The following is a 21,741-nucleotide window of genomic DNA, read 5'->3' on the forward strand; positions in this document are numbered from 1 at the left end:
TATGTTTGTTAACTTCTGTTGTATATGCTCAAACAAAAGCTTAAAAATATAACATGAGTAGGTATCTTTCCCACCTTCTTCTACAAAACACAGCCCACCAAGTATGTGAAGTTCAAACTGACCCAATTCTTGGGGTTTCCCTTTATTAACAGCGAAAACAATAAAATAAAGATTAGCTCAGAACTTCTTTGAAGGCTTTCTTGCTCCTAGGGTTCCTCCCTCAGGAGTGATCAACCCACACCCTAGATCCTCTCTCTCTCCAGAAAGTCAATCCCACTTCCCGTATATCCAGGTACCATGAGTCACTTGACTGTGAGTCAACACAATCCACTTAATCCTTCCCCAGCAAGATCTACACTTTCTAAGAAGGTGGGATCCTTCAGGGAAAAACTGGCATGCTGATATATATGAATCATATAGTTCTGGTGTAAAGACACACCTGCACTATGAGAATATATTATTTTAGATATAAGTATCCACTTTGACTTTTTGATTATGATACACATTATCATGTCATTTAGCTTGCAGCAGCTCTTTTCTCCCCTTTATATAATTGGCTTGCATACAATGACAATTTGGAAAAATGAAATTTCCTTAAAGGAGGGCTTAAAAAACCTCATTTAGGGACCGAATCTTATCACCCTTACTTAGGCAAACTCATTGGACTCTGCAGGAGTTTTGTCTAATGAGGATGGCAGCAACTGGCTGTTAGTGAGTAAATGTCAGTGCCCATAAGGGAAAGTAAGTTGATAAGTAATATGGAAACCACAAATGTATTTCTTCTGTATAAATTACAACCTTAGGCTCCACCCATCGTAACATCTGTGCACATGGGATGAAGAATCTAGAAATATATTTGACTTTTGCACCTACCCTGACAAATGCAGCTGTCTTTCTGGAATGATTTCCCTTCATCACTTTTCTCGTTTCCATTGCCAGTTGGTTCACAGACTATGTATAAAAAAGAAAGATAAGGCACTAATAGAAATGAATAGATTTACCAGGTCTGCAAATAAACACCCAACTCTTACCATTCTGTCAAGTTAAACATATGGGAAACAGAAGTAGCCAAAGGGATAACGTGTTCACCACAACTATATTTGGAGAGTCCTTGCCTGGCTGGCCAGAAAGAAAGGAGTTGTGGTCCCTTTACAGGCTCCCCTCTGCAAATGGGGCAGAAGGGGAAAGTTTACATGGACAGACAGAACACAGAAGAGCAGGAAGCAGCTAGGTCAGGTCTGGAGGGGGTACTGCCCTTCCTGCTGACTGGAAGAGGGGAGGGAGAGAAGGGGGGTATTTAGACCTCATGCAATCCAGGAGAAGCCCTCTTTTACCTGGATCGGGCTGGCAGCACCACCCTCCCACCCATGAAATCTGAGAAAGAACCAGCTTCCTTCATGATCTGCTGTTGCCCCTTTTTCCTTGGGGACTGGGAAAGAATTTTTCCCTCACTGCAAGACTTGAGATGGGGTGGGTTTTTTCATCTTTCCCAAAGCAAGTCTGGGACCCTGTAGGGTTGAGGAGAGGGGTTTGGTTATAATGCCACAACTTAGTAGGTAAAACTCATGGCAGATGTCTAGTGCAGATGCTTGTTATGGACGGGTATGGAAAAGGATTAGAGAGAAAACATCTTGAGAAAGCTGAGGAAGGGGAGGTTTGGGGCTCCTACATCTGGAACAGTGAGCAGCTGACCCCTTCCTCCTTTTCTAGCCCCCTTTTACCTCATACAAGAGGAGAGGGGATAGGGTCCGCAACTGGATGGCTGGGACCACGTTGGGGATTATATGGAAATGATTAGGAAACTATGATGATCCGCAATATACAATTTATTGCCATGTACTCCCAGATATTTTAAGTGATTTTGTTTTTATTGTGGCCTAACTAAACCACATCCATTGCCTCCTGTCTTTCTTCCGATGTGGCTGGACAATGTGTGCTGTTACACAAGATACTGATATGCCTTAGGTGCAGTATTTAGCCTAGGTCTAACCTCCAAGTAGTGAAGTATTTATCATACCTGCACTTTGAGTGTATTAGTGCTTTTGTAAAATTATTTGTTACATAAAAACAAGAACAAAAATAAAAAAAGACAATTGGTTGAATTTCCACCCAAGGCTGCTATAGGAGATAGTGAACTGTAAATTAGGAAGATTCAGTAAGTGAGTCAATCAGAATTTGTTTGTAACTCCCACTTTATAAACCAATCTAATTAGTAGCAATGGATTAATTCTTCCTGTCCTATTACCACCAAACACCAAAATAGTCATCCTGATTATTATGTTGCTATTATTTTTCAGTTACCCAACAGTTTTACATTTAAAAATATGAAATTTTGCTTCCACAGTTTGTTATGGGGGATGCATGCAAAGTCTAACCAGCACTTGTAAATTATACAGTGAATTGCTGACCTGGCATTTCAACCTTTTCCATTCCTATTTTTTCTTGTTTGCTTGAACTAAGCAAGAATGGGAAAATTCCTAATTACAAAAAAATTTCCCTACGCTGATCTAGTCATATGAACTCAGCATATCTCGATATCATTCTGTCAAACTGATTTCTAAACATAGGAAGTTAGAACAAATACATAAGCCTGAAATGTATACTCTTTTCATATACCTTATAGGGTGGGTTCTTATTTGTGCTCCTGGATTCCATAACTCCACCAAAGTCTTTGACTTTTAATTATTTATTTTTGTGAAATACTGTTTCCATCTTGTGTATAATAATCATTTAAAAATTAACACAAAAGAAAATAAACTTAAATATGAAAGATATCCCATTTCTATTAATACCCAATTCATAATCCAGTTAGAACACCACTACATTTTTCAGAAGAAATGTGCAGAAGGTATCTATGGAAGAATTTTATACTGCCACCAATCACTTGTGGTATTTCAACACCCTTCATATGCAAACAGCCAAGTCCCAGTGGAATTTATGAAGTCTCTGGCTCTTACCCTTTATACAGCTACAGAAAGGTCTACTTTTGATGGGGGTTGCGGGGGGCGGGGGAGGTTGATGTTATGCATGTCCTTCTGCTTCTGGTGCAAAAACTTGATTAAATAGGAAAATTTTGCATAGTTTGACAAAGGTGGCCTGACTCTGGAATTTGTCTAATTTCATCTGGAAGTTTGTTCCAGAGACAGACCCTCTCCTTGAGAGCACTCACATGATTCCTCCTGTGACTATCAGCCTCCAATTTCTGAATATATAGGAAGACCTTGTAGTATTGTTTGTTCCATAAACCAATTAATCTAATGACACAGTTAATTTGCATCATTAAATGGTACTAAGTATGAGGGAAAAGCACACAATTGAAGAAAAATTTAGTGAGAAAAGAAAGGCAAAAACAAAGTCTACTCCTGAATACCTAGTGAAATAAACCTTAACACAATAAATATAAGGAATGGCAATGGGGGGGGGGAGGGAGAAGAGAAGGGAGGACTGGGGAACCCACTGATTGAAACAGCATCTGCAGTTAAATTTTTTGCTTACATGAACCAGCTGGACAAGAACAGGCTCCAGATTGCAAAACATTGACCTAGCTTCAACATAAAAACTCAGCTGCTGCTCAAAGTCCCGGCCAAATGATACCTGGGATTAGGAAGATACAAAAAGCCACACTTATGACATGTCTGCAGCACACAGCTATTTGATCTTTCGATAATGTGTTTTGAATTAAGGTGCTTTGTCTCTTTCTCTCTTTTGTTTGTTCCAAAAGGGTTGGAGTGAAGATCCTCAACTGAAGTTAAGTTGAATAATTTCAAAGTAACTTGCTCACAGCTATATTAGCGATAGAAGAGATTCTCCTTCAACTGTTCACCTTTCATAATTTAGCTTCTAGGGAAATCTGCAAGTTTTTCTTGTTTTGTTTTTATTATTATTAAAACAATATATGGTCTCTGATTTACGGCCTGAATATTTCTCAAGCATACTTATCAGCTTCCAGACTTCTGGAAAGGGATCTGATATCTAACAGAATTCCTAACGTGAGGTTTAAAGGAAGTGGGGGTTTGGTGAGGTTTGCATTTAATTAATTAATTAATTAATAAATAAATAAATAAATAAATAAAAGCAGCTTAACAGAAAACCCACATAATCACTCTACAAACAGATTAATGAATAAACCTTTTTATTGACACTAGTTTATTATGCACCCAATACAAACTGTTTTTTGAAGAGTGGGCATTTGTTTTTGTTTTTTAAGTTATTTTTTAAGTCCGTCTCAATTTTGGAATGCTGGAGGACTCCAAAAAACTGATTTTTAAAAAAATGTTTTTTGTTTTTAATTTTGTGTTGATCCCCTTCAGGTGTGGGCGGTGGAATTAAATCTGCTAATGTTACTGTTCACTTGCTAGTGACCTGTGACCTTTCAGACTGTCACGACAGGCAAGACATTCATTAATATTCAACTTTAAAAACACGTATAGGTTTTACAAGATATTTAAAAACATTTAACAGAAGATTTTGATGCACGCAGTGATACCTACACTTTAAACTAGGCCTGTGATACCAAGTTGTATGACATTTCTTCAAAACATCTGCATATTTCCTTCGCTAAATATACTGGATGGGATTTTTAACATATCCTGAGCAAGTTGGATGCTCAAGTCCCATTGAATTTCAGTGGTATTGGGGTGCCTATTTCCCACACCGTATCTCTGTCACAAAAAGTTTTCCCAGGCAATCATGATACTAAATACTCACCATTTTTATAAATCCATTTATCAAAGATGCTAACATTCTCTTTTCATCTTCAAGTGTTAGTGCACTACAACAGTAAGTTTACATAGTCAACATAAAATAAGCCATCTTCAAAAAACAAATAAGTTTCAACTATATATGTATTTTACAAATTCTTAAAATTTCTTTTATGCTCACAGTATCTAATTCACTCATTTTAAGGACACATTCATCTTATACTCATTTTTATACCCTTAATTTTTAAACTAACTTAAAATCACACTGTATTTATGACTGTCAGCTATTTTTAATAATACTCTTAAAGGGATATTACCAGGACAAGTTTTGCCTAATATGTAAATTCTGTAAAATAAGATTTTATAAAATTTAGAGACCAACAGAAATGTTTCTATGAAATACTTTGAATCCCAGTGAAAAAAGATATAGCTTTTATCCAGACTAATATTCTCAAACAGCAATTCAGCGGTGCAGCACTGAACTACAGCATGAAAACATGGATGAGAAATTGACTATAAACTAATTATAAACAAATTAGATTAGCTAATTTAAATTCATATTCCTACTTGAGAGAAATACAAACAATTTAAAAAAAAACCCTTAAATGTGATATTTAACATTCTTTCAGTTTTAATTCTCTAAGGTGATATTTATAAGAAGGTTTTTGTTTTAAGCTATGATTACTCAACTGTGTCCTTTTAACTCTGTTACTATTACCACTGTCTCATTATAGTGTTCTCTAGAAGTTTTGCTGTCACAAATAGTACTAAAAAGATACATTTACTTCCAAAATTACCACAAATATATCTGATCTTTCTGAAAGCATAACCCAAATCCAATATGAGATAAATTTACATCACATAGAAATCCAATAAGCTAGATCTGTTTGGATGAAAATAGATATACAGAAATTTAAATTACAATTAAGAAATCCTATTTAATCCTTTTACCATTACGTACTTGTCTCCAGATTTGACCTCCTGTGTATCATTTTACCATTTTCGTAGAGCTGACACCAGATGGAAACAGGACAATAGTTTTATCCAATAAAGAAGGAAGGAAAACCTCCATCAAAAGAAAGAACTAGAGTGATCTGGACGCCTCAGGAGATTTTTAATGAGATCTACAGGTCAATAATATAGGTTGCCAGTTCAAATCTGACCCAGCTTGGTACCAGGGCCTAAAAGTTGTTACCACTCAACAGCTGTTCAAGTGGCCTATGTTGTGCTAAGATCTAGATCGTGGGTTGAACCTTTGCTGTACCAAAGTTTGTGAAAAGTGGCGGTAGTTTTAACTCATTAGAATGCTATGTAAAATGGTCATTGTAAGAGCTGACAGAACAGAATCAAAGGAATGATGTAAATTAACTCTGCCTAAACTAAAAGAATTGCTAATTAGGGGTTTTCCAAGGCTCCCAGTCAAGGTTCAGGGGGGTTGCATGGAAAAAGGAAGGTTGTTCTTAATTATTCCAACTGCCAACAGCCCCTGAGAGCCATTATGACAGCCAGGGATCCTCATTTCCTGCACAGCCACAGGGTGGGAGTTTGATAAGGAGTTTCTCTACCACCCAGCAATCCCGCTACTGGAGAGAGATCTTGTTATTTCTGCCAGATTAGGGCTGCTTTGTGCAGGTCAAATAACTGAAAGTGGTTCTAGTGCAACTCAATTTTGGGAGCTGAGTTTTTAATAGCGAAGTATGTATTGAAAGCCTCTAAATACTCTATTGTTCACTGTAGTTCCTGGAAGATTCTAGCTGCTTTTTATCCTCACAAAAACTGAAAAGGGCCCAAACTGGCATCATTTCTCTAACAGCATCTGCTACTTTGTTTATGTTTTTTATTCTCAAAAAGTATCCTTGCTGCCTCCTTCCACACTAGAAAAAAAATCTATTAAGTTATTGCCATTTTCCAGTTTGAATGCTGAAATAAAGCAATGATTAAAGAGTAAATAATGTGTTGTGATTTCATTGCACAGCTCCCATTAATGCAAAAGAAAGGGCCATGCATAAATTCACCCTGAAATATTAACCCCACTAAAAGTAAAACTATACATCAGAACATCCACCATTTACACATATACTGTATTATAATACATTTAAATTTCATCTTACTTCACAGAATCATGCATGGTCTTGCACACGTGTAGAAGAGCATTGAGTATGACAGGGTCTTTAGTAGCGTCTTGTTGATGTCTGAAAAACATTTTTGGAAAATACTGATAAAAATACTGCAGTTTCTCCAAGACACAACAGTGGAAAACGTAAAATTCATTTAATGCTAATTTTGCATAGGCAGCCTTTATATACTCTTATGAGCAGAGAATCGCAATGGTGAAAACGTGATCTCTGTCTGTGAAATAACCTCCAAAGAACACCTTACATTGTGCAACATCCCAAGGTATCTTTCTTTTTACAAAAATACTTAAAGTATATTTATACTTTCACAGTTAATACACAGTTAAAAAATAAACATGACAGTGGGACTTATATTTCATAACTATCTGGCGGTATTATTACAAAGTCACAGACAGCTTAAGTCTTATGGATGGTGAGAGTGTAGAACATTGCCCAGAAATGTCCAGCTAAGAACTTGAAAGCAAAACCAGTAAAGAAATCTCTGATAGGAATCGAGTTTCTTGGTTAATGTCAGATAGCACAGAATGGGTGATGTGCCCTGTCTAGGCATGCAAGGACTAATTAGACGACCAAGTATATATCGTGAAGTTGCATCACCTTGAGGTATTAATCATGCCACAGATAAATACTGAAGCCAAAAACCAGAATTCCTGAGTTACCAGAGGAATGAGAAATGCCACTCTATTTCCTGGATAGTATCTCCAATGCCATTTTCAACAGATATTTTGAAAGAAACCATTTGCTCTCCTGTACTCTGAGCTCCAAAGAAGGAGAACAAAAGTGCCTCAAAACTAGCACAGTCAATCAACTGCCAAGAACAAAGAAGTGTAACACTCAGTATGCAATAAAACAAGGCAGCCTGAAAGAGATAAAGGGCAGAGACCTCTAACCCTGATGAGCAATGAATGCTCTATACTGTATTAACTTATAACCACTGTATCTTTTACTGTAACAGAGCATTCAGAACAGCCCCTGTGAACAGACCAAGCCCCACTGTATCCTCAACACAGCAAACCACTGTGATGCTGGCATTTAATTGCATCTCCTTCCTGAGATATGGCTTCATTGACAACTCAAAAACGCTGAAGCAAAAACTTCAGCCTAAGCTGCCTCTCCAGGGCCCCCTCTACCTCATTTCCTAATTGCCCAAAAAGACACACCCACTCCCTCTATATGATGGGAGGAGCCATCTAGAACCACCTTCCAATCTGATTAGCAGTAATTACTCTAGATATGAATACAGAGATTAAGCACCTTGGTTCAGAGTGATACAGCTGAAGAGCCCTGCATTCCAGATCTTATAGTCTACTAGTAAATATTATTAGGGCAATTAATTGTTCATTCTATTTGTACTGAATATGTTTTTTTCTGCTGTACAAATGCCTAGTGATAAATAGTATATAGTAAATGAACGTATAGTTAAGTGTTCTTTGTCTATGTAGTATTAAAAGCTCTCCCCTTAATATATTGCCTAACAAAAGGGCATTACCAAAAGAGTGCTCTACGTATATCAGGAGTAGGTCCATCTCACTGTTAGTGGAATAGAATAGGAAATATTTATCACCCCCCTCCCCAGCTCTGTTTTAAGTGGAGATAAGCCTGGAAACTTCATTAATAAGTGTTCCATTCGCTTCAAGTGGTTACCAGGGCAGCACAGGGACACTTAGAAGTTGATGGAAGGGGTCAGTGACAGGTAATTTGGCCTTCTGTATTTACAACAATATTTCTAATGGACTTCAAATAAAGTTTTCTGGGTTTTGGTTTGGTTTTTAAATGTATCCAAAGTGCATTTTCGTCATGGTCAAAAACCATTTGCAGGCTTCTGCCAACTACAACGGACTACATTTTTGAAAAATTTAGAACTAGTAACAAAAGACTCCAAACCTGGCATCATCAATTGCACAATCTGTTATATACAGTCCCCTTGGAATATACAATTGACATAATGCAGTACATACACATTAGGCACAATCTGAACGGCTATCAATGTTTCTCAACTATGCAATCAAGAAATCATAACAGTCTGCTCTTTGTAACAGACCAGTGGAAGTTGCTCTAGCCAGCCTTTCACTATTCATTTTTTCATGCCTGAATTATCAGCATTTAATATTTCTGATTGGAAGAAATCTAATTGAAATTCAGATATCACTTTTAAGTTATGTACTACTGCTCTCCAATTTGAGCATTTAAAAGAAAGTAATGTTTAAAAAAAATCTTTTGTTTTAATGAAAATAACTATTCTGGACTCTGAAAAGTTTGAACATGAAATCTCATCTTCTGATATCGTTTTCCATTCAGGAAACATTCATTTTACTGCAACAAACATGTCTATTTGTTCCTTTCCTTATTCATATGCCACGATCACTGCTGATGTCAGTCAAGGCTAGGAATATACAGCATTTTATCATGTAAACCAAGTCAAATAATGGAAATTGAAGCAAGCACAAACAACAATTAATCTGGAATCAGCAACAATAAATCTGTTTATTATGAGGAAAGTCAAGTTATATTTCTGAGATAAGGTGGGTGAGGTAATATCTTTATTGGACCAACTTCTGTTTATGAGAGAGACGAGCTCTTACACAAAGCTCTTCTTCAGCTATTGTCTCTCTAATATCCTAAGACCAACATGGCTACACCGCTATCTGTTATTTCTATCAGACACAGAGTTGACAAGACTATTCAGATACTCTGATTTTCACTGAAAAACAATTAATAAGCAACTGATGAATAAAGAAGACTAATACAAAATTATATGTTTATATTTTCTTCCTGGAGCCTGGAATACCTTATACATGCCAAATGGACTACAAACAGATTCATTCTATCTCCCCTAACAACTTTTCAATAGATTGCCCAGATCCTCTAGCATGCCCTGAATCAGAATATTTTCTACTTACTTAATAAAAGCTTCCATAATGCACTTGCAAACCTCCACTCTCACACTCTCTTTCTGGAACATATCCAGGAATGGTAAGAATTTCTCCTAAAAATACAAATTAAAAAAACAACAGGTATATTAAGGTATTTTACACACAAAAGCTTTTGATCTCTGTGCTGAAGATGAAAATCTGCCTAAAGAACCAATAAGTATAAATATTTTAGAAATATTTAAAATAATCTCAGCTATGCGTGTATGAGTGTAATAGACCAGTTTTTACTTCTTTTGAAGAAAGTTATTCTTCCTGGAGGATCACAGATTAGGTACTGTGAGATTAGTGTGACCAGATGTCCCGATTTTATAGGTACAGTCCCAATTTTGGGGGCTTTTTCTTATATAGGCTCCTATTACCCCCCACCCCCTGTCCTGATTTTTCACACTTGCTGTCTGGTCACCCTATGTGAAATTATAGCAGGGTGGTATGAATGGAGAAATCTTATTGGCTGACAAAACAGCTAGCTTATTGGATCAGCATATCCAGTATAAACATGGAACAGATCAGAGCTCATTTAGCCACGTGTCTCAAAAAAAATATGGAAAATATGTTATAAAAGCAATAATATGCTTGAAGCAGCACAGATACAGAAGTGATGATCGCTGGAAAGTCTGAGGACTCCAGGAACAAGTCATAGGGTATTAAAGTCCCAAAAAATCTGTCAAATTCTTGCCACCATTTTGGATTTTTCCAGGGCTACTTTTGAAGCTTTAGAATGTTCGGATGTCATTTAAAGATGCTGAATTTGAGAATCTAGAGAATTAGTTTCTGTACCATCCCCAAAATATATGGATGGTAAAATTTTCAAAGTGCCCAAGCGATTTAGGAGCCTGATACCCATTGACTTTCAGTGAGCGTTAGGTGCCTAAGTCGCTGAAAATGGAAATTTGGCTCTTAAATCATCTAGGTATATTTGAAAAGTTTGCCCTTAATCAAGCTTCAGTAGTTTAAGCAGACTTTGCAACACAAACCTACCCATTGGCCTCCCTATTCTTTCCTTTCTACCTCAGTCAGTACCAGAACAGTTGACTCTGAATTCTTTGCTATGACACATTATAAGTATGCATTATACTGAACTACTCATTATGTAGTTATCAGCACAGAACAGAAATAAGCTGTATTAGTTAATCTGACCTCCCTTTGCTGGCTGGCTGGTTGTTACTGCTGCATTAAAACAAAGATATTAGAGAATTAAATAGTATTAGAGAATTCTATAACCTAGGAAGAAAACAGTGTGATAGGCTGGAATGCAAATAATGGATTTTTTAAGAAAGTAACAAGAGAAGACTTCCCATGGTGTTTTAACAATTTTATACTTGACAAAAAGTGCTTCTCACCATGTGAGCTTTCAGATGACAGATAAGAAAATTAGGTTAGCTTTCCTTATGAAAACAATCTACACTCAAGTTCTAGAAAACAATGCAAAGGTATGACTTACCGCAGAAAAAAGTACAGAAAAGTCATGGAAATAGGTGATAATTTTCTGAATAATTGAGTGAAGCTAGGAAAAGAAGAAAAACAACTAAATACATTACAAATTGCATGTTAACGTACATAATGATGACACCGGTGCAGATCTATCTGTAAATCATCCAATGTATAGGTTATTTTTCTCCAGTTAACACGTAGAAAACAATTCTAAAAACACACACAGCTCTCTCTCTCTCTATATATATAGCTATATATACACATACACAAATTATTTTGTTGTAAATTATTCTAGATTTAAAAATTGACCTCCATGAATAAATCTGGAACACTATACCACAGCTTCGCTTTATTCTAAAGAGCTTCCTGAGTTACAAAAGGCCTTTTAAAATACACTGTAAAATAGACTTTAGAACCCTCTGCGCATTTTCTTGGAACAAAATGAGTTATTTATAGAGTTGGTAAATCAAAATAGTCTCTTACCTGTGGATAGGCATCTTCGAATGCACGATCTGGAGTCATGTGTTTGATAACATCTGCCAAAACAGTATTGACCTCACGCTTCTATGTAGTGAAAATTAAATGTCACAACTCAGCATAAAAAATGGTGCAGAAATCAAATTACTAAAATACTTTGTTAGTACTAAGTTAAGGTTGAGAATTTATTGCCATCTACAAAAGAATGAATTTTCTACATGGTTGTAGTTGAACCTTAAATAAGAATTATCTGGTTACAAACAGACACTTACTGTAACACTGCCTATTTCCCCAATTATGTTCCAAATACAGGTTAGAAATATATTTATGAATGATCAAAAGGACTCCTTTTAAGCCTCTAATTTGTATCTATTCAGCTCTCACATTAGGAGATAATCTGGTTTATTGTTTTTCACATTGTAAACTGCTATACAGCTACTTACTGTCTCCATATAGTTAAAATTAGAAAAAAAATCCTTATAGAAATTCCTACATACCGTAAAGTGTCTGCAGGTATACTCCACCCACACTTCTGCACAGTTAATATAATCCTAGAAATAGATATATATGTTATGGCCAAAAGAATGCATCTGTATCAAGTTTCAGAGTATATATTTCTCTTCCCACAGTCTGCTTAAGTAATTACTTAGGCATTTGTCTGGCACTTGGCTCCAAGCGGGCACAAGGACCTACCTTCATGGTTACAAATTTCAGAATGGGGCCCTGCTGTACCCAAATTGAGTACAACTCAGTATGTATGAAACATATGACCGGTATGCTTATTGACAAGGCAATTATTGAGTGTCTAGGAATGATGAACTAGACAATGCTATGCTCAGTGTGTATTAAAAGCTCATATGTAATTTGTGATTTTTTTTTTTAATCATTTTGAACTGGCTACAACTGTGTCTGAAATTGGCAAGTCAGTTCCAACTTACCCCGGAACTCATCTCCTATCAATGACACCCACCTGTGGGTTCTTCAATTTTGTGATAACCTTCCAGGCTTCATTTAATATCTGAAGGCGATCACATTCAGGAGGATCAGCCATGGCCAAGTTTAACCCCAAAGAGCGAAAGAGAAGATGCTGAGGAAAGATCAGATCATCCTATCAATTAGAGATTCTCTATGAAACAGATCATACTTCAAAATACTCCTGGTTACAAAATTATCTAGTTGGGTAGGTCACTCAAAGATAATATACTTTCTGGCTCAAAAACTGAACTGTAATGCTCTTTTGTTGGAGAACTATAAGCGGTTACATTTAATTAGCAACTCATCGGAGCATATACATTGAAATGAAATACAGCTGTTTAACATGCATACTTATTTGGCAGATTCCTGAAGAAAGGCTCTAAACTAGCACACCCAGAAGTCAGATTCTGTTCCCATTGAAGTCAACAGCAAAACTCCCATTGGCTTCAATGGGGCAGGATTAAGCCCCTTAAAACAGTACAAGTGTGGGGAGTAGAGTCACATGCTGTGTGAATGAAGCCACAATTAGTTAATTCCCAGCACTTCTTTCCAGCACTGGAATTGACTGGCTAATGAGGGCCTCTTCCTTATTACAAATAAACTGCAACAGGCCTCATTTTCATCCATTCACTGCTGCCAGGGCCGGCTCTAGTGTTTTTGCCACCCAAGCAGAAAAAAAAAAAAAAAAAGCCGCAATTGCAATCCAGCGGCAGCTCTACCATCGCTTCTTCTACGGCAGCAATTCGGCGGCAGGTCTTTCGCTCCGAGAAGGAGTGACGGCCCCACCGCCGAATTGCCGCCGAACAGCCAGACATGCCGCCCCCCTCGTCATTGGCCGCCACAAGCACCTGCTTGCTACGGTGGTGCCTGGAGCCGGCCCTGACTGCTGCTGCAGAAGAGAGAGTTCTTGTCTCCATTCGCATTGGACTCCTCCCACTCGTAAAGGATTCAGGACCCAGGAATGAAACAGGAATAGAAATCACTTTATGTTCTAGATCTTAAATCACCTTATTCTACACAGCATAGAGTTCCCATTTTTTAATCCTGTGTGAACTATCTAGACAGCTAGCTAAAAGTATAAAGCACTCAGCAAGATAATGAATAAGGAGTGCTTTAAATAGCAAAAAACTTACCTTGGGGAATCCAGATTCATCGCACTCTTTAATCATGCCAATAAAATCCATAGACCTTGCAGCTATAAATTCCGCTCTGAATGCTGACATCACTGAATTCAACAGCAAGGCACTAAAAGGAACAGGACACAAATCAGCACAGATCACCATAAATTAAGCCACTTTTCATTGTCTAGTTTACATTAATCTGAACTTCAAAGAATGATTAAATAACACTCCATTTCTACTTTTTTGGGTGATGGGTTGATCAAGGGTTGGCAAAACAAGAAAATATTAAGTTTGGCAATGCCGCACTTAACTGCAGGATATGTAGAAAACCTCAGCCTGTACTTTCTTTGCTTAACTCCAAGGAAAACATCATTTAATTATCTTTAAAATAAATTTTACATTAGATTTCTTACATAAGGATCAACTTTCTTCCAAACTATCACTAGCTGAGAGCAGATTTCCTTAAAATACTGGCACATCACTCAACAAGCTGGAGACCATTGGCTATTCAGTAAAAAGAAACAGTAATATTGGGATAGTCTTTGTACATTTGCTAAACTATTCTATTTTCTTCTTCTGTCTGAAGTCCCTACAACTGAAAGTATCTTTTGTAATGGCGACAACCTCTACTGAAGCTTTGTTGCATTAATTAAGCTGTTGTTGCAAGGCTGATTTCTACTAAATGAGCTGGTAGAACAGAAATAAATCCATACGATTATAGTAAAGGTGATTATTATTGTCTACAGATGTAATAATTGAAACCTAAAATTTATACTGTAAATTAGCTGTTGAAGAGGCAATCCAGTGTACTGCACTTTAGAAAAAGTAACTCAATTTGAAACCGCAATAAAAAGAAACATTCAGGGCTAAATTGCACACCTTCCATGTTGACTTGTAACCCCAGCAGAGTTGACACTCTGTCCTTCATTCCTTTGAAGTCAATAAAGTGAATACTGTGCAATTTACTGTGTGTGGGTCTTTTGCAGAACAAAAGCGAATAGGATTACAGTGATCACATAGCACTTAGTAGGAATTTGCCCTTGGCCTTGTCCACACATTTTCATGCCACCAGCTGATGTCCACAGCATGTTGCAGAAGTTTGCTGCTACCTTTTACCCAGAGATGGCTGAATTTTAGTGATATTGCATGTATCTAGTTTGTGAAGAGCCCATGGATTCATAATTTAGCAATGAAAATCACTACATAAAATCTAAAATATCATTCAACGAGGTGCACATAAGAGGGCAGAAATTTGCCTATCATGTTGTTAACCTACAAAACAATGGTCAGAGCTGGGTTATTCAATTTCCAATTAGCTACATTGTGTAAGCATTTAAAAGGTCAAAAAAAGACTGAAATTAACACTCCATTAAAACACATAGGAAATTTCTCAGCTCTCTTGGTGCTACATTGTGAAATTTGCCTTGCTGCAAAGAAAACAAGAGAGCTGTGCACAGATTAAGCAGAAAATCTGTCTTCACAACCCAAAATACTAGAAACTATTTAATTTAAAGACAAATGCTGTAGAATGGACCAAAAATCTTTAGAGAGAACTTAATACAGTGGAGTCTTAAAAGCATAATTTGTGCCCCCATTAAAGCGATGTAAGAGTGTCCTCACACCTGATTTTGAGTCAAACTTCTTCACTCCTCAACTCAGTCACATGTTTGGTGTTACAATATCTTTCTTTTAGTTAAAAGGGTAATGCATTTCCGGCTCTTCACTCAAAGCCAGGGCCACCCAGAGGATTCAGGGGGCCTGGGGCAAAGCAATTTTGGGGGCCCTTTCCATAAAAAAAGTTGCAATACTATAGAATACTATACCCTCGTGGGGGCCCCTGTTGGGCCCAGAGCCTGGGGCAGATTGCCCCACTGCCCCGCCCCCAAGGCGGCCCTGCTCAAAGCAGATTACACTAGCTCAGTGTGCAGTAGAAAAATTAATCATGTTTGCAAACAATTTTCACATATCTTTGTCCTGCCCCCTTAATAAACCAAACTGAAACCAGCCAGTATAACTTGGGCCAAACCATGCTCACACAATTCAGAAAGAGGATTCAAGACCAGCAAGTAACCTTTCTTAATCAGTCACTAAATACAGGTAAGCCTGTGCAGACCAGGCCAAACCACATTCCAGTTCAGATTAATGTATGGAGATGGGATGAATTGTATTTGAAATCCATTTTCTGCTCATTTTTCTAGTTCGGACAGGGACTAAGTTAACTAGAAATGAATGCACATCCTTCCTGAGACAGACTTGGAAGACTATTCTTAGCCTTTAAAGTCACCTGCTCTGCAACCTCCCTCTCACAGTATACACATACTGGTCAATTGGCAAAAGTAAAAAGAGGAACAGAAGAAAATGTCGCATGTGTAGTTCCCAAAGGAAATTACTGGGAGCACAAAGTATCATGGGGTTTAATCCTAGCTGAACTCTGGCTCATCTGACAATTGGGTCAATTAACTTTTTTGCCACAACCAAACCCCTTGGAATTTTGGGTGGAAAAAATATTCAGGGAGCACAGATACTACATCTCAGTTTTAATAGTTTAATAAAGTACTCCTGCAAAAAATAAAATGAGAAACATTATACAAAGAACTGGATCATAAGGGTGTAACACAAGATTTAGATTTCTGACTCATGGTCTGTTGACCGTGCAGTACTTACTTGTTCCCCAGTTTCTTGCATCTCTCCATCATCTCAGTAAGCAGAACCTATAACGGTGATTTCATTCAAATTAAAAAAAGTGTGGACCACACAAATACAACATCCTCACAGCTTTTGGTAAACTGTACATTAACTAGAGGTGAATGCCATTACCTAGCAACTACATTCCAATAATCTTATTTAACACTACATCTAGTCAAAAGAAAATATTGTGGGTGGTGCAATATAACACAAATATATTGCATGAGTACAGTGACATTTTAATGTGACTTGCTACTTTATTTTATAAAAGTCAAGTTTCCAGGTCTTTAGTCATGCCTGGAAAAGGTTCTCTCTCTGAAAAATGACAAGGTCAATTACCTCTGGCAAGAGAGGGGAATACCACTAGCTCTTTACTGCAGAATGCAGTCACACCGATTGAAGTTTTAAGTAGCTTGTTGACCATGTTAAGCAATTACAAAGCTCACAGCTTACCGAGTTTTTCCTCACTAGCTTATATCAGCATGACAGAAGAAACTGAATAGAATCAGAAGATCAAGAAAGCAAGATACCACCAGCCAACAGGACAGTAAGAAAACACAGTATTGACTATAAATGTAAATGTTCTCATTTGTGCTTTAATATCAATTGCTTATTATTATTATTTCCAATATACATATATTTTTCCTGTATACAAGAGTTTAAAAATGTATGCTCAGATCTATTGGAGTTTAGTCTACTCTTCTCTAAATATGAGAAAGAGCTGATTTCTAAGAAGATAATTTTTAAACAAGCCTTTAAACAAGGAGGCAATCAGAGCAGATTTTGAGTTCTCCCCATGACTGGACTTCCTTCAGCTTTCCTCTCAAATGATGAAGTGTTGTAATGTCTCCTTCGAAATTAATTTCTGTTTCAGACTATTTTTAGACTGATTATAACATTATGTTGATCATGTTTATAAATAAAAACAGGTGCAATTTGCATCGCTAAGTTGATAAAGCAGTGCGAATAACAGCATCATGGGGTGCTGATGCAAAATCAAAGATCTCTAGATTGGTCCCAGGAGACATGTTATGCAGAGTCCTGTACAAAGCAATCAGATGTGCATTTTGGTGTGGGTGAGGTTTCACCTTTAAAATGTCTTTAGCATCTTCATTATTTAAAAGCATTTACATTATTTAGATTCTACACAATCTGTAAACATGTACTACAACAAGAATGGCTTTATATTGATTCTACTCATTTGATTATTGTTAAGGCTTGTTAGCACTTCTTTCATACATACACTTATTACCCCTATGCTGCCCTTGATTTGCATTACGTGTACTTTGCCCATTACGTGTACGTTGACCAACCTTAGAAAATACGGTTTATTATTATTATTGTGGTTGAGATAAAATTTCCCAATCACTTGTTCTGGTGCAAATTTTGATTACCGCTAGTACTATATTTTTATCCCAGAGTCATATCAGACAGAGAAGAAGTTGCCTGCTTTTTATTTACTTATACTCGCAGTTCTGTTTCTGCACCTCTGTTTATATTAAAACTATATGAAAGAGAAATCTAGAACTTAGTTTTTATAAGAAACTTCCAAGTTTTCATCAGCTTTGTGGAATAATGAAGTTGACTTATTTTAGTCCGTTGTGTAATATTACATTTATCCTTTAACTTTGCCTTATAATTTTAAACTTAATATCTACAACTAAAAATAATTATGAACCCACTTATGCCTCCTTCAGTATGGTTTTGTTTTTACACTTACTAATCCTTTCACATTGGCCTTTTTGCCTTTTCAAGCACTCTCACTGGAAACTATTTATGGTTACTTAGAATGCAGAATTGATGGTTACTTAGAATGCAGGCACTTCAGAGCATTGCATGTATCTTAGCTAGCTATATAAAGCCCCGTGTATATATACAGCACTATAACTATATCTGTTAATAATATCACCCACATAAGCTTTGGTCATTTTTCAATTCAAGTTTGAATATAGCATCCTAGGTCCTGCATCAATATGTACTAAATAGCCTAGCAATGAACAATTACCATAGGAATCTATAATATCTTTTAAAAATCAGATATTGTATATGTTCTTTGTTCCAGTTAACTATCAAGCATTTATTTACATGGTGAATATGTCATTTTACCTCGGGAGCACGGTACGCAATACACTGTAAAATCCAATCTATAGCAGGAGAGTAGAGAGTCAGATACAATGGAATCTCCACACACTGCACTACCAGCTGATTCTGAACAGTATCTCCATGCATCTGTAAAGGAAGTAAAAGATGAAAGAGCTGCCATCATGGGGAAAAAGGTGTCTGACTGGGGCTATGAGAAACTGTAAACAAAACTTCAAGTTATAGGTTAACTGAAAGCTTTGAGAGACCAGGGTCACTGAATTACACAATATGCTCAACAAGTATTCTGCATATTTTCCTGAATTCGGAAGAAATATACAGTGGGCACTATTTAAAATTTGGGCATACACCATGTACAGTAGATAAATTTACCACAATATGTGCAGTATTTCCCATTCTAAATATAGGAAATACCAGAGTAAAGGTAAATAATGCAGTCTAGTAAACATCAATTTTGCTGGTGACATCTGTTAGATGGTAAAATTATATTTTTTTTCAGATTTACAGTTACAAAAATATTTACAACTCTAGATTCAAGCACTTTTAAAGGGATTTGTAAAAAACATTTTCATCATAGGTTACTCAAGGAACATCCTTATTTCATCACTCAGGCAATACAAACATATTTGCTTACTTGCTTAAATGTTAGAAGGAAGTCAAAAAAATTCTTGTTAAGGCTTTCTTTAAGATGAGGAGCCACTTCCATCCCAACCTAGATTCAAAGAAAGAGAAAAATTGTATCTGTACCACTTACCATCCTCCTCCAGCTATGAAATAGAGTTATTCTCCAGGGAATAAGTATATTCATACAGATATCAATAAGATGAAGATACTACAGCAGAGTACTGAACAGAGTGCTTTTTGCCCATCATTATCCCTGCCTCACTAGGAAATGATATTATGGCCCCGTCCACTGAGACCAGAACTGTGCTAGCTACTACTATGTTTAAATGAGGTTGTTGAGAACAGGTCCTAGTATGGTGTTCATGACCAGTAAGAGCGCTACAAAAATAAATTTAAAAAACCTAGCATTATAATGTTAGGAAAAGCCAGATTTAAGGCTGCCCTTTGGTGCATCCATTCTTTGCACTGAATGAAGTAGGGGTCCTGTGGAAAAAAAATAGTACAGGACCGGTAATTAAAGACTATTGTAATGCATAAACATGTAGGGGGGTGAATTAAGGGGTTACAGGCAATTTTAAGTCCGGCCTTTCCTAATTCTTGAGTGCTTGATTTTGCAACCTAAATAATGATTTTTTAATGCAGGGTTGTTGTTTTTTTTTACTATAATTTCTTTACTATAATTTTTTTTTAGAAAAGAAAAAAGGTAAAAAAAATTGTTATGTGCCAATGTAAGAGAAGAGAAACTGGAACACAAATGACTTATTGAAAAAGCAATAAGTCAGTTATGTTAAAAAACAAAAACAAAACAAAAAACCCCAGCTTCTAAGACTCCTCTCCTATCACTTTGCTCACCCAAGGCCTGATCATGAGAGGCGCCTGCCACTCTGACTGACTTCGTCAGGAGCTGCAGGTACCCAGCACTCGCCCAGACCAAGCATCTCTAGCCTTTATATTTTGTGTCTATTTGAGTCATATAAGCTTTAGAAAAATACATTGCCCTATGAACTTTCCATAGAGAGAGCTGGTTCTTTGATTCAATTCAACAGCAGAGATACCTCTATACAGCGATGCTGCTGCTTTACAGATATTATTTGTGCCTGCACTACAGCTTCATTATTTATTCCAAAATTTCAGGGAATGTCTAGACATCAGTTGTCAGAACCCTACTGATTTTGGGGAAAACTGGGAAACTGAAAGGGGGGGAAAGGGGATATATGTAGCTGCTGCCATCTGACTAGCACAGCCACAGCTTTCAGCAACTATGCAGCTGTCTGTTGATCAAACAAGTGATTGATGGCAACCATTAATATCTTCCAGCACAATAGGAACCCCCATCTCACCTCTGCTCTGGGGAGGGGCCGGGGGCACACACACCTGGCATAGGGGGAGGGAGAATGGGAGACACAGAACTCCTTGGGGAGCAACTGGGGGCAGGGCAGACAGAGACTCTGGCATCGGGAGAAGAATGGGGGACCCTGCTGTGAGGAGAGGGGGGGATGGGGATGCACAAAGAGCCCTTACTATAGGGCAGTGGTTCCTAAATTTTAACAACCTGTGAACCCCTTTCACTAAAATGTCAAGTCTCAAGAACCCCCGAAGAAGTGGGCTGTAGTCCACGAAAGCTTATGCTCTAATAAATTTGTTAGTCTCTAAGGTGCCACAAGTACTCCTGTTCTTTTTGCGGATACAGACTAACACGGCTGCTACTCTGAAACCTTTCTCCTAAAATGAATATTTCCAGGGATGTTCTCCTTTACCCAAGCATAAATTATAAAAGCAGTGATCTTGGAAATATAAAATTTGTTTTTATGACATGCTTATTACACACTATTTATTATTAATTATTATTTATCATCACAGTATTTTTATTACATTATTAAAACAGCAACACTCTTCCAAGACCTCACTTTCGTAGCTTGTATCACTTTGACTAAGCCTGTTCTAAGACAAGGCTCCTATATCTCATCAAGGAGCATCAGCTGTGAAGCAACATGAAGGTATTTAAGAAGCCAACTCAAAGAGTTCCTCCTATACAAGCATTCAGGTCTTGAGCAGTCCAGACAAATAACGCATGTTACAACAAAGCTTAAACTTGTTCTTCATAATAATTTTAAAAACAATACTAGCTGCCTATTTAAGTTTAAAAACAGCAACAAATATCCACCTCCCTTTTCATTTCTTATAAGGAGTCTTGAAGTTTAAAATCTCCTCAGTGTGATAGAGATGCTTGCTTTGATCTGCTTAGCTCTTGGACGTCCAGGGGCTCCGGGCTGCTGGCCCTGTGCTGCCTGGGGTCCAGGGCCGGCTTTAGCAAGAGCGGGGCCCGATTCCTGGGGGCAGGGCATGCTGCAAGCCCCGCCCCCAGGAATCGAGCCGCGCCGCGGGGGGGACGGGGGGAGACCCGGGACAGCACCCGCGCCGCGGAGGTGACAGGGAGGGGACCCGAGCCGCGCCGCGGAGGGGGGGGAGAGGGACCCGAGCCGCGGAGGGGGGGGAGAGGGACCCGAGCCGCGCTGCGGAGGGGATGGGGGGCGGGGGCCCCGAGCCACGCCGCGGAGGG

The 21,741-nt window shown here is 37.7% G+C and overlaps 1 protein-coding gene across 1 annotated transcript in view; it reads right to left on the minus strand.

The window, feature by feature from the left end:
- The window catches only part of VPS35L (VPS35 endosomal protein sorting factor like), a gene marked incomplete at its 5' end in the record, with an annotated part of 109,885 nt that overhangs the window by 59,329 nt on the left and 28,815 nt on the right, over nt 1-21,741 (minus strand). Inside the window, 13 exon segments of the mRNA XM_034783166.1 lie at nt 874-951; nt 3,496-3,594; nt 4,708-4,771; nt 6,812-6,892; nt 9,736-9,821; nt 11,210-11,272; nt 11,683-11,763; nt 12,174-12,227; nt 12,647-12,763; nt 13,785-13,896; nt 16,437-16,483; nt 18,564-18,686; nt 19,192-19,269. Of these exon segments, the coding sequence (XP_034639057.1) occupies nt 874-951; nt 3,496-3,594; nt 4,708-4,771; nt 6,812-6,892; nt 9,736-9,821; nt 11,210-11,272; nt 11,683-11,763; nt 12,174-12,227; nt 12,647-12,763; nt 13,785-13,896; nt 16,437-16,483; nt 18,564-18,686; nt 19,192-19,269 (1,083 nt within the window).

The sequence above is a fragment of the Trachemys scripta genome, chromosome 10 (genome assembly GCF_013100865.1).
Source record: "Trachemys scripta elegans isolate TJP31775 chromosome 10, CAS_Tse_1.0, whole genome shotgun sequence".
Classification (NCBI taxonomy): domain Eukaryota; kingdom Metazoa; phylum Chordata; order Testudines; family Emydidae; genus Trachemys; species Trachemys scripta.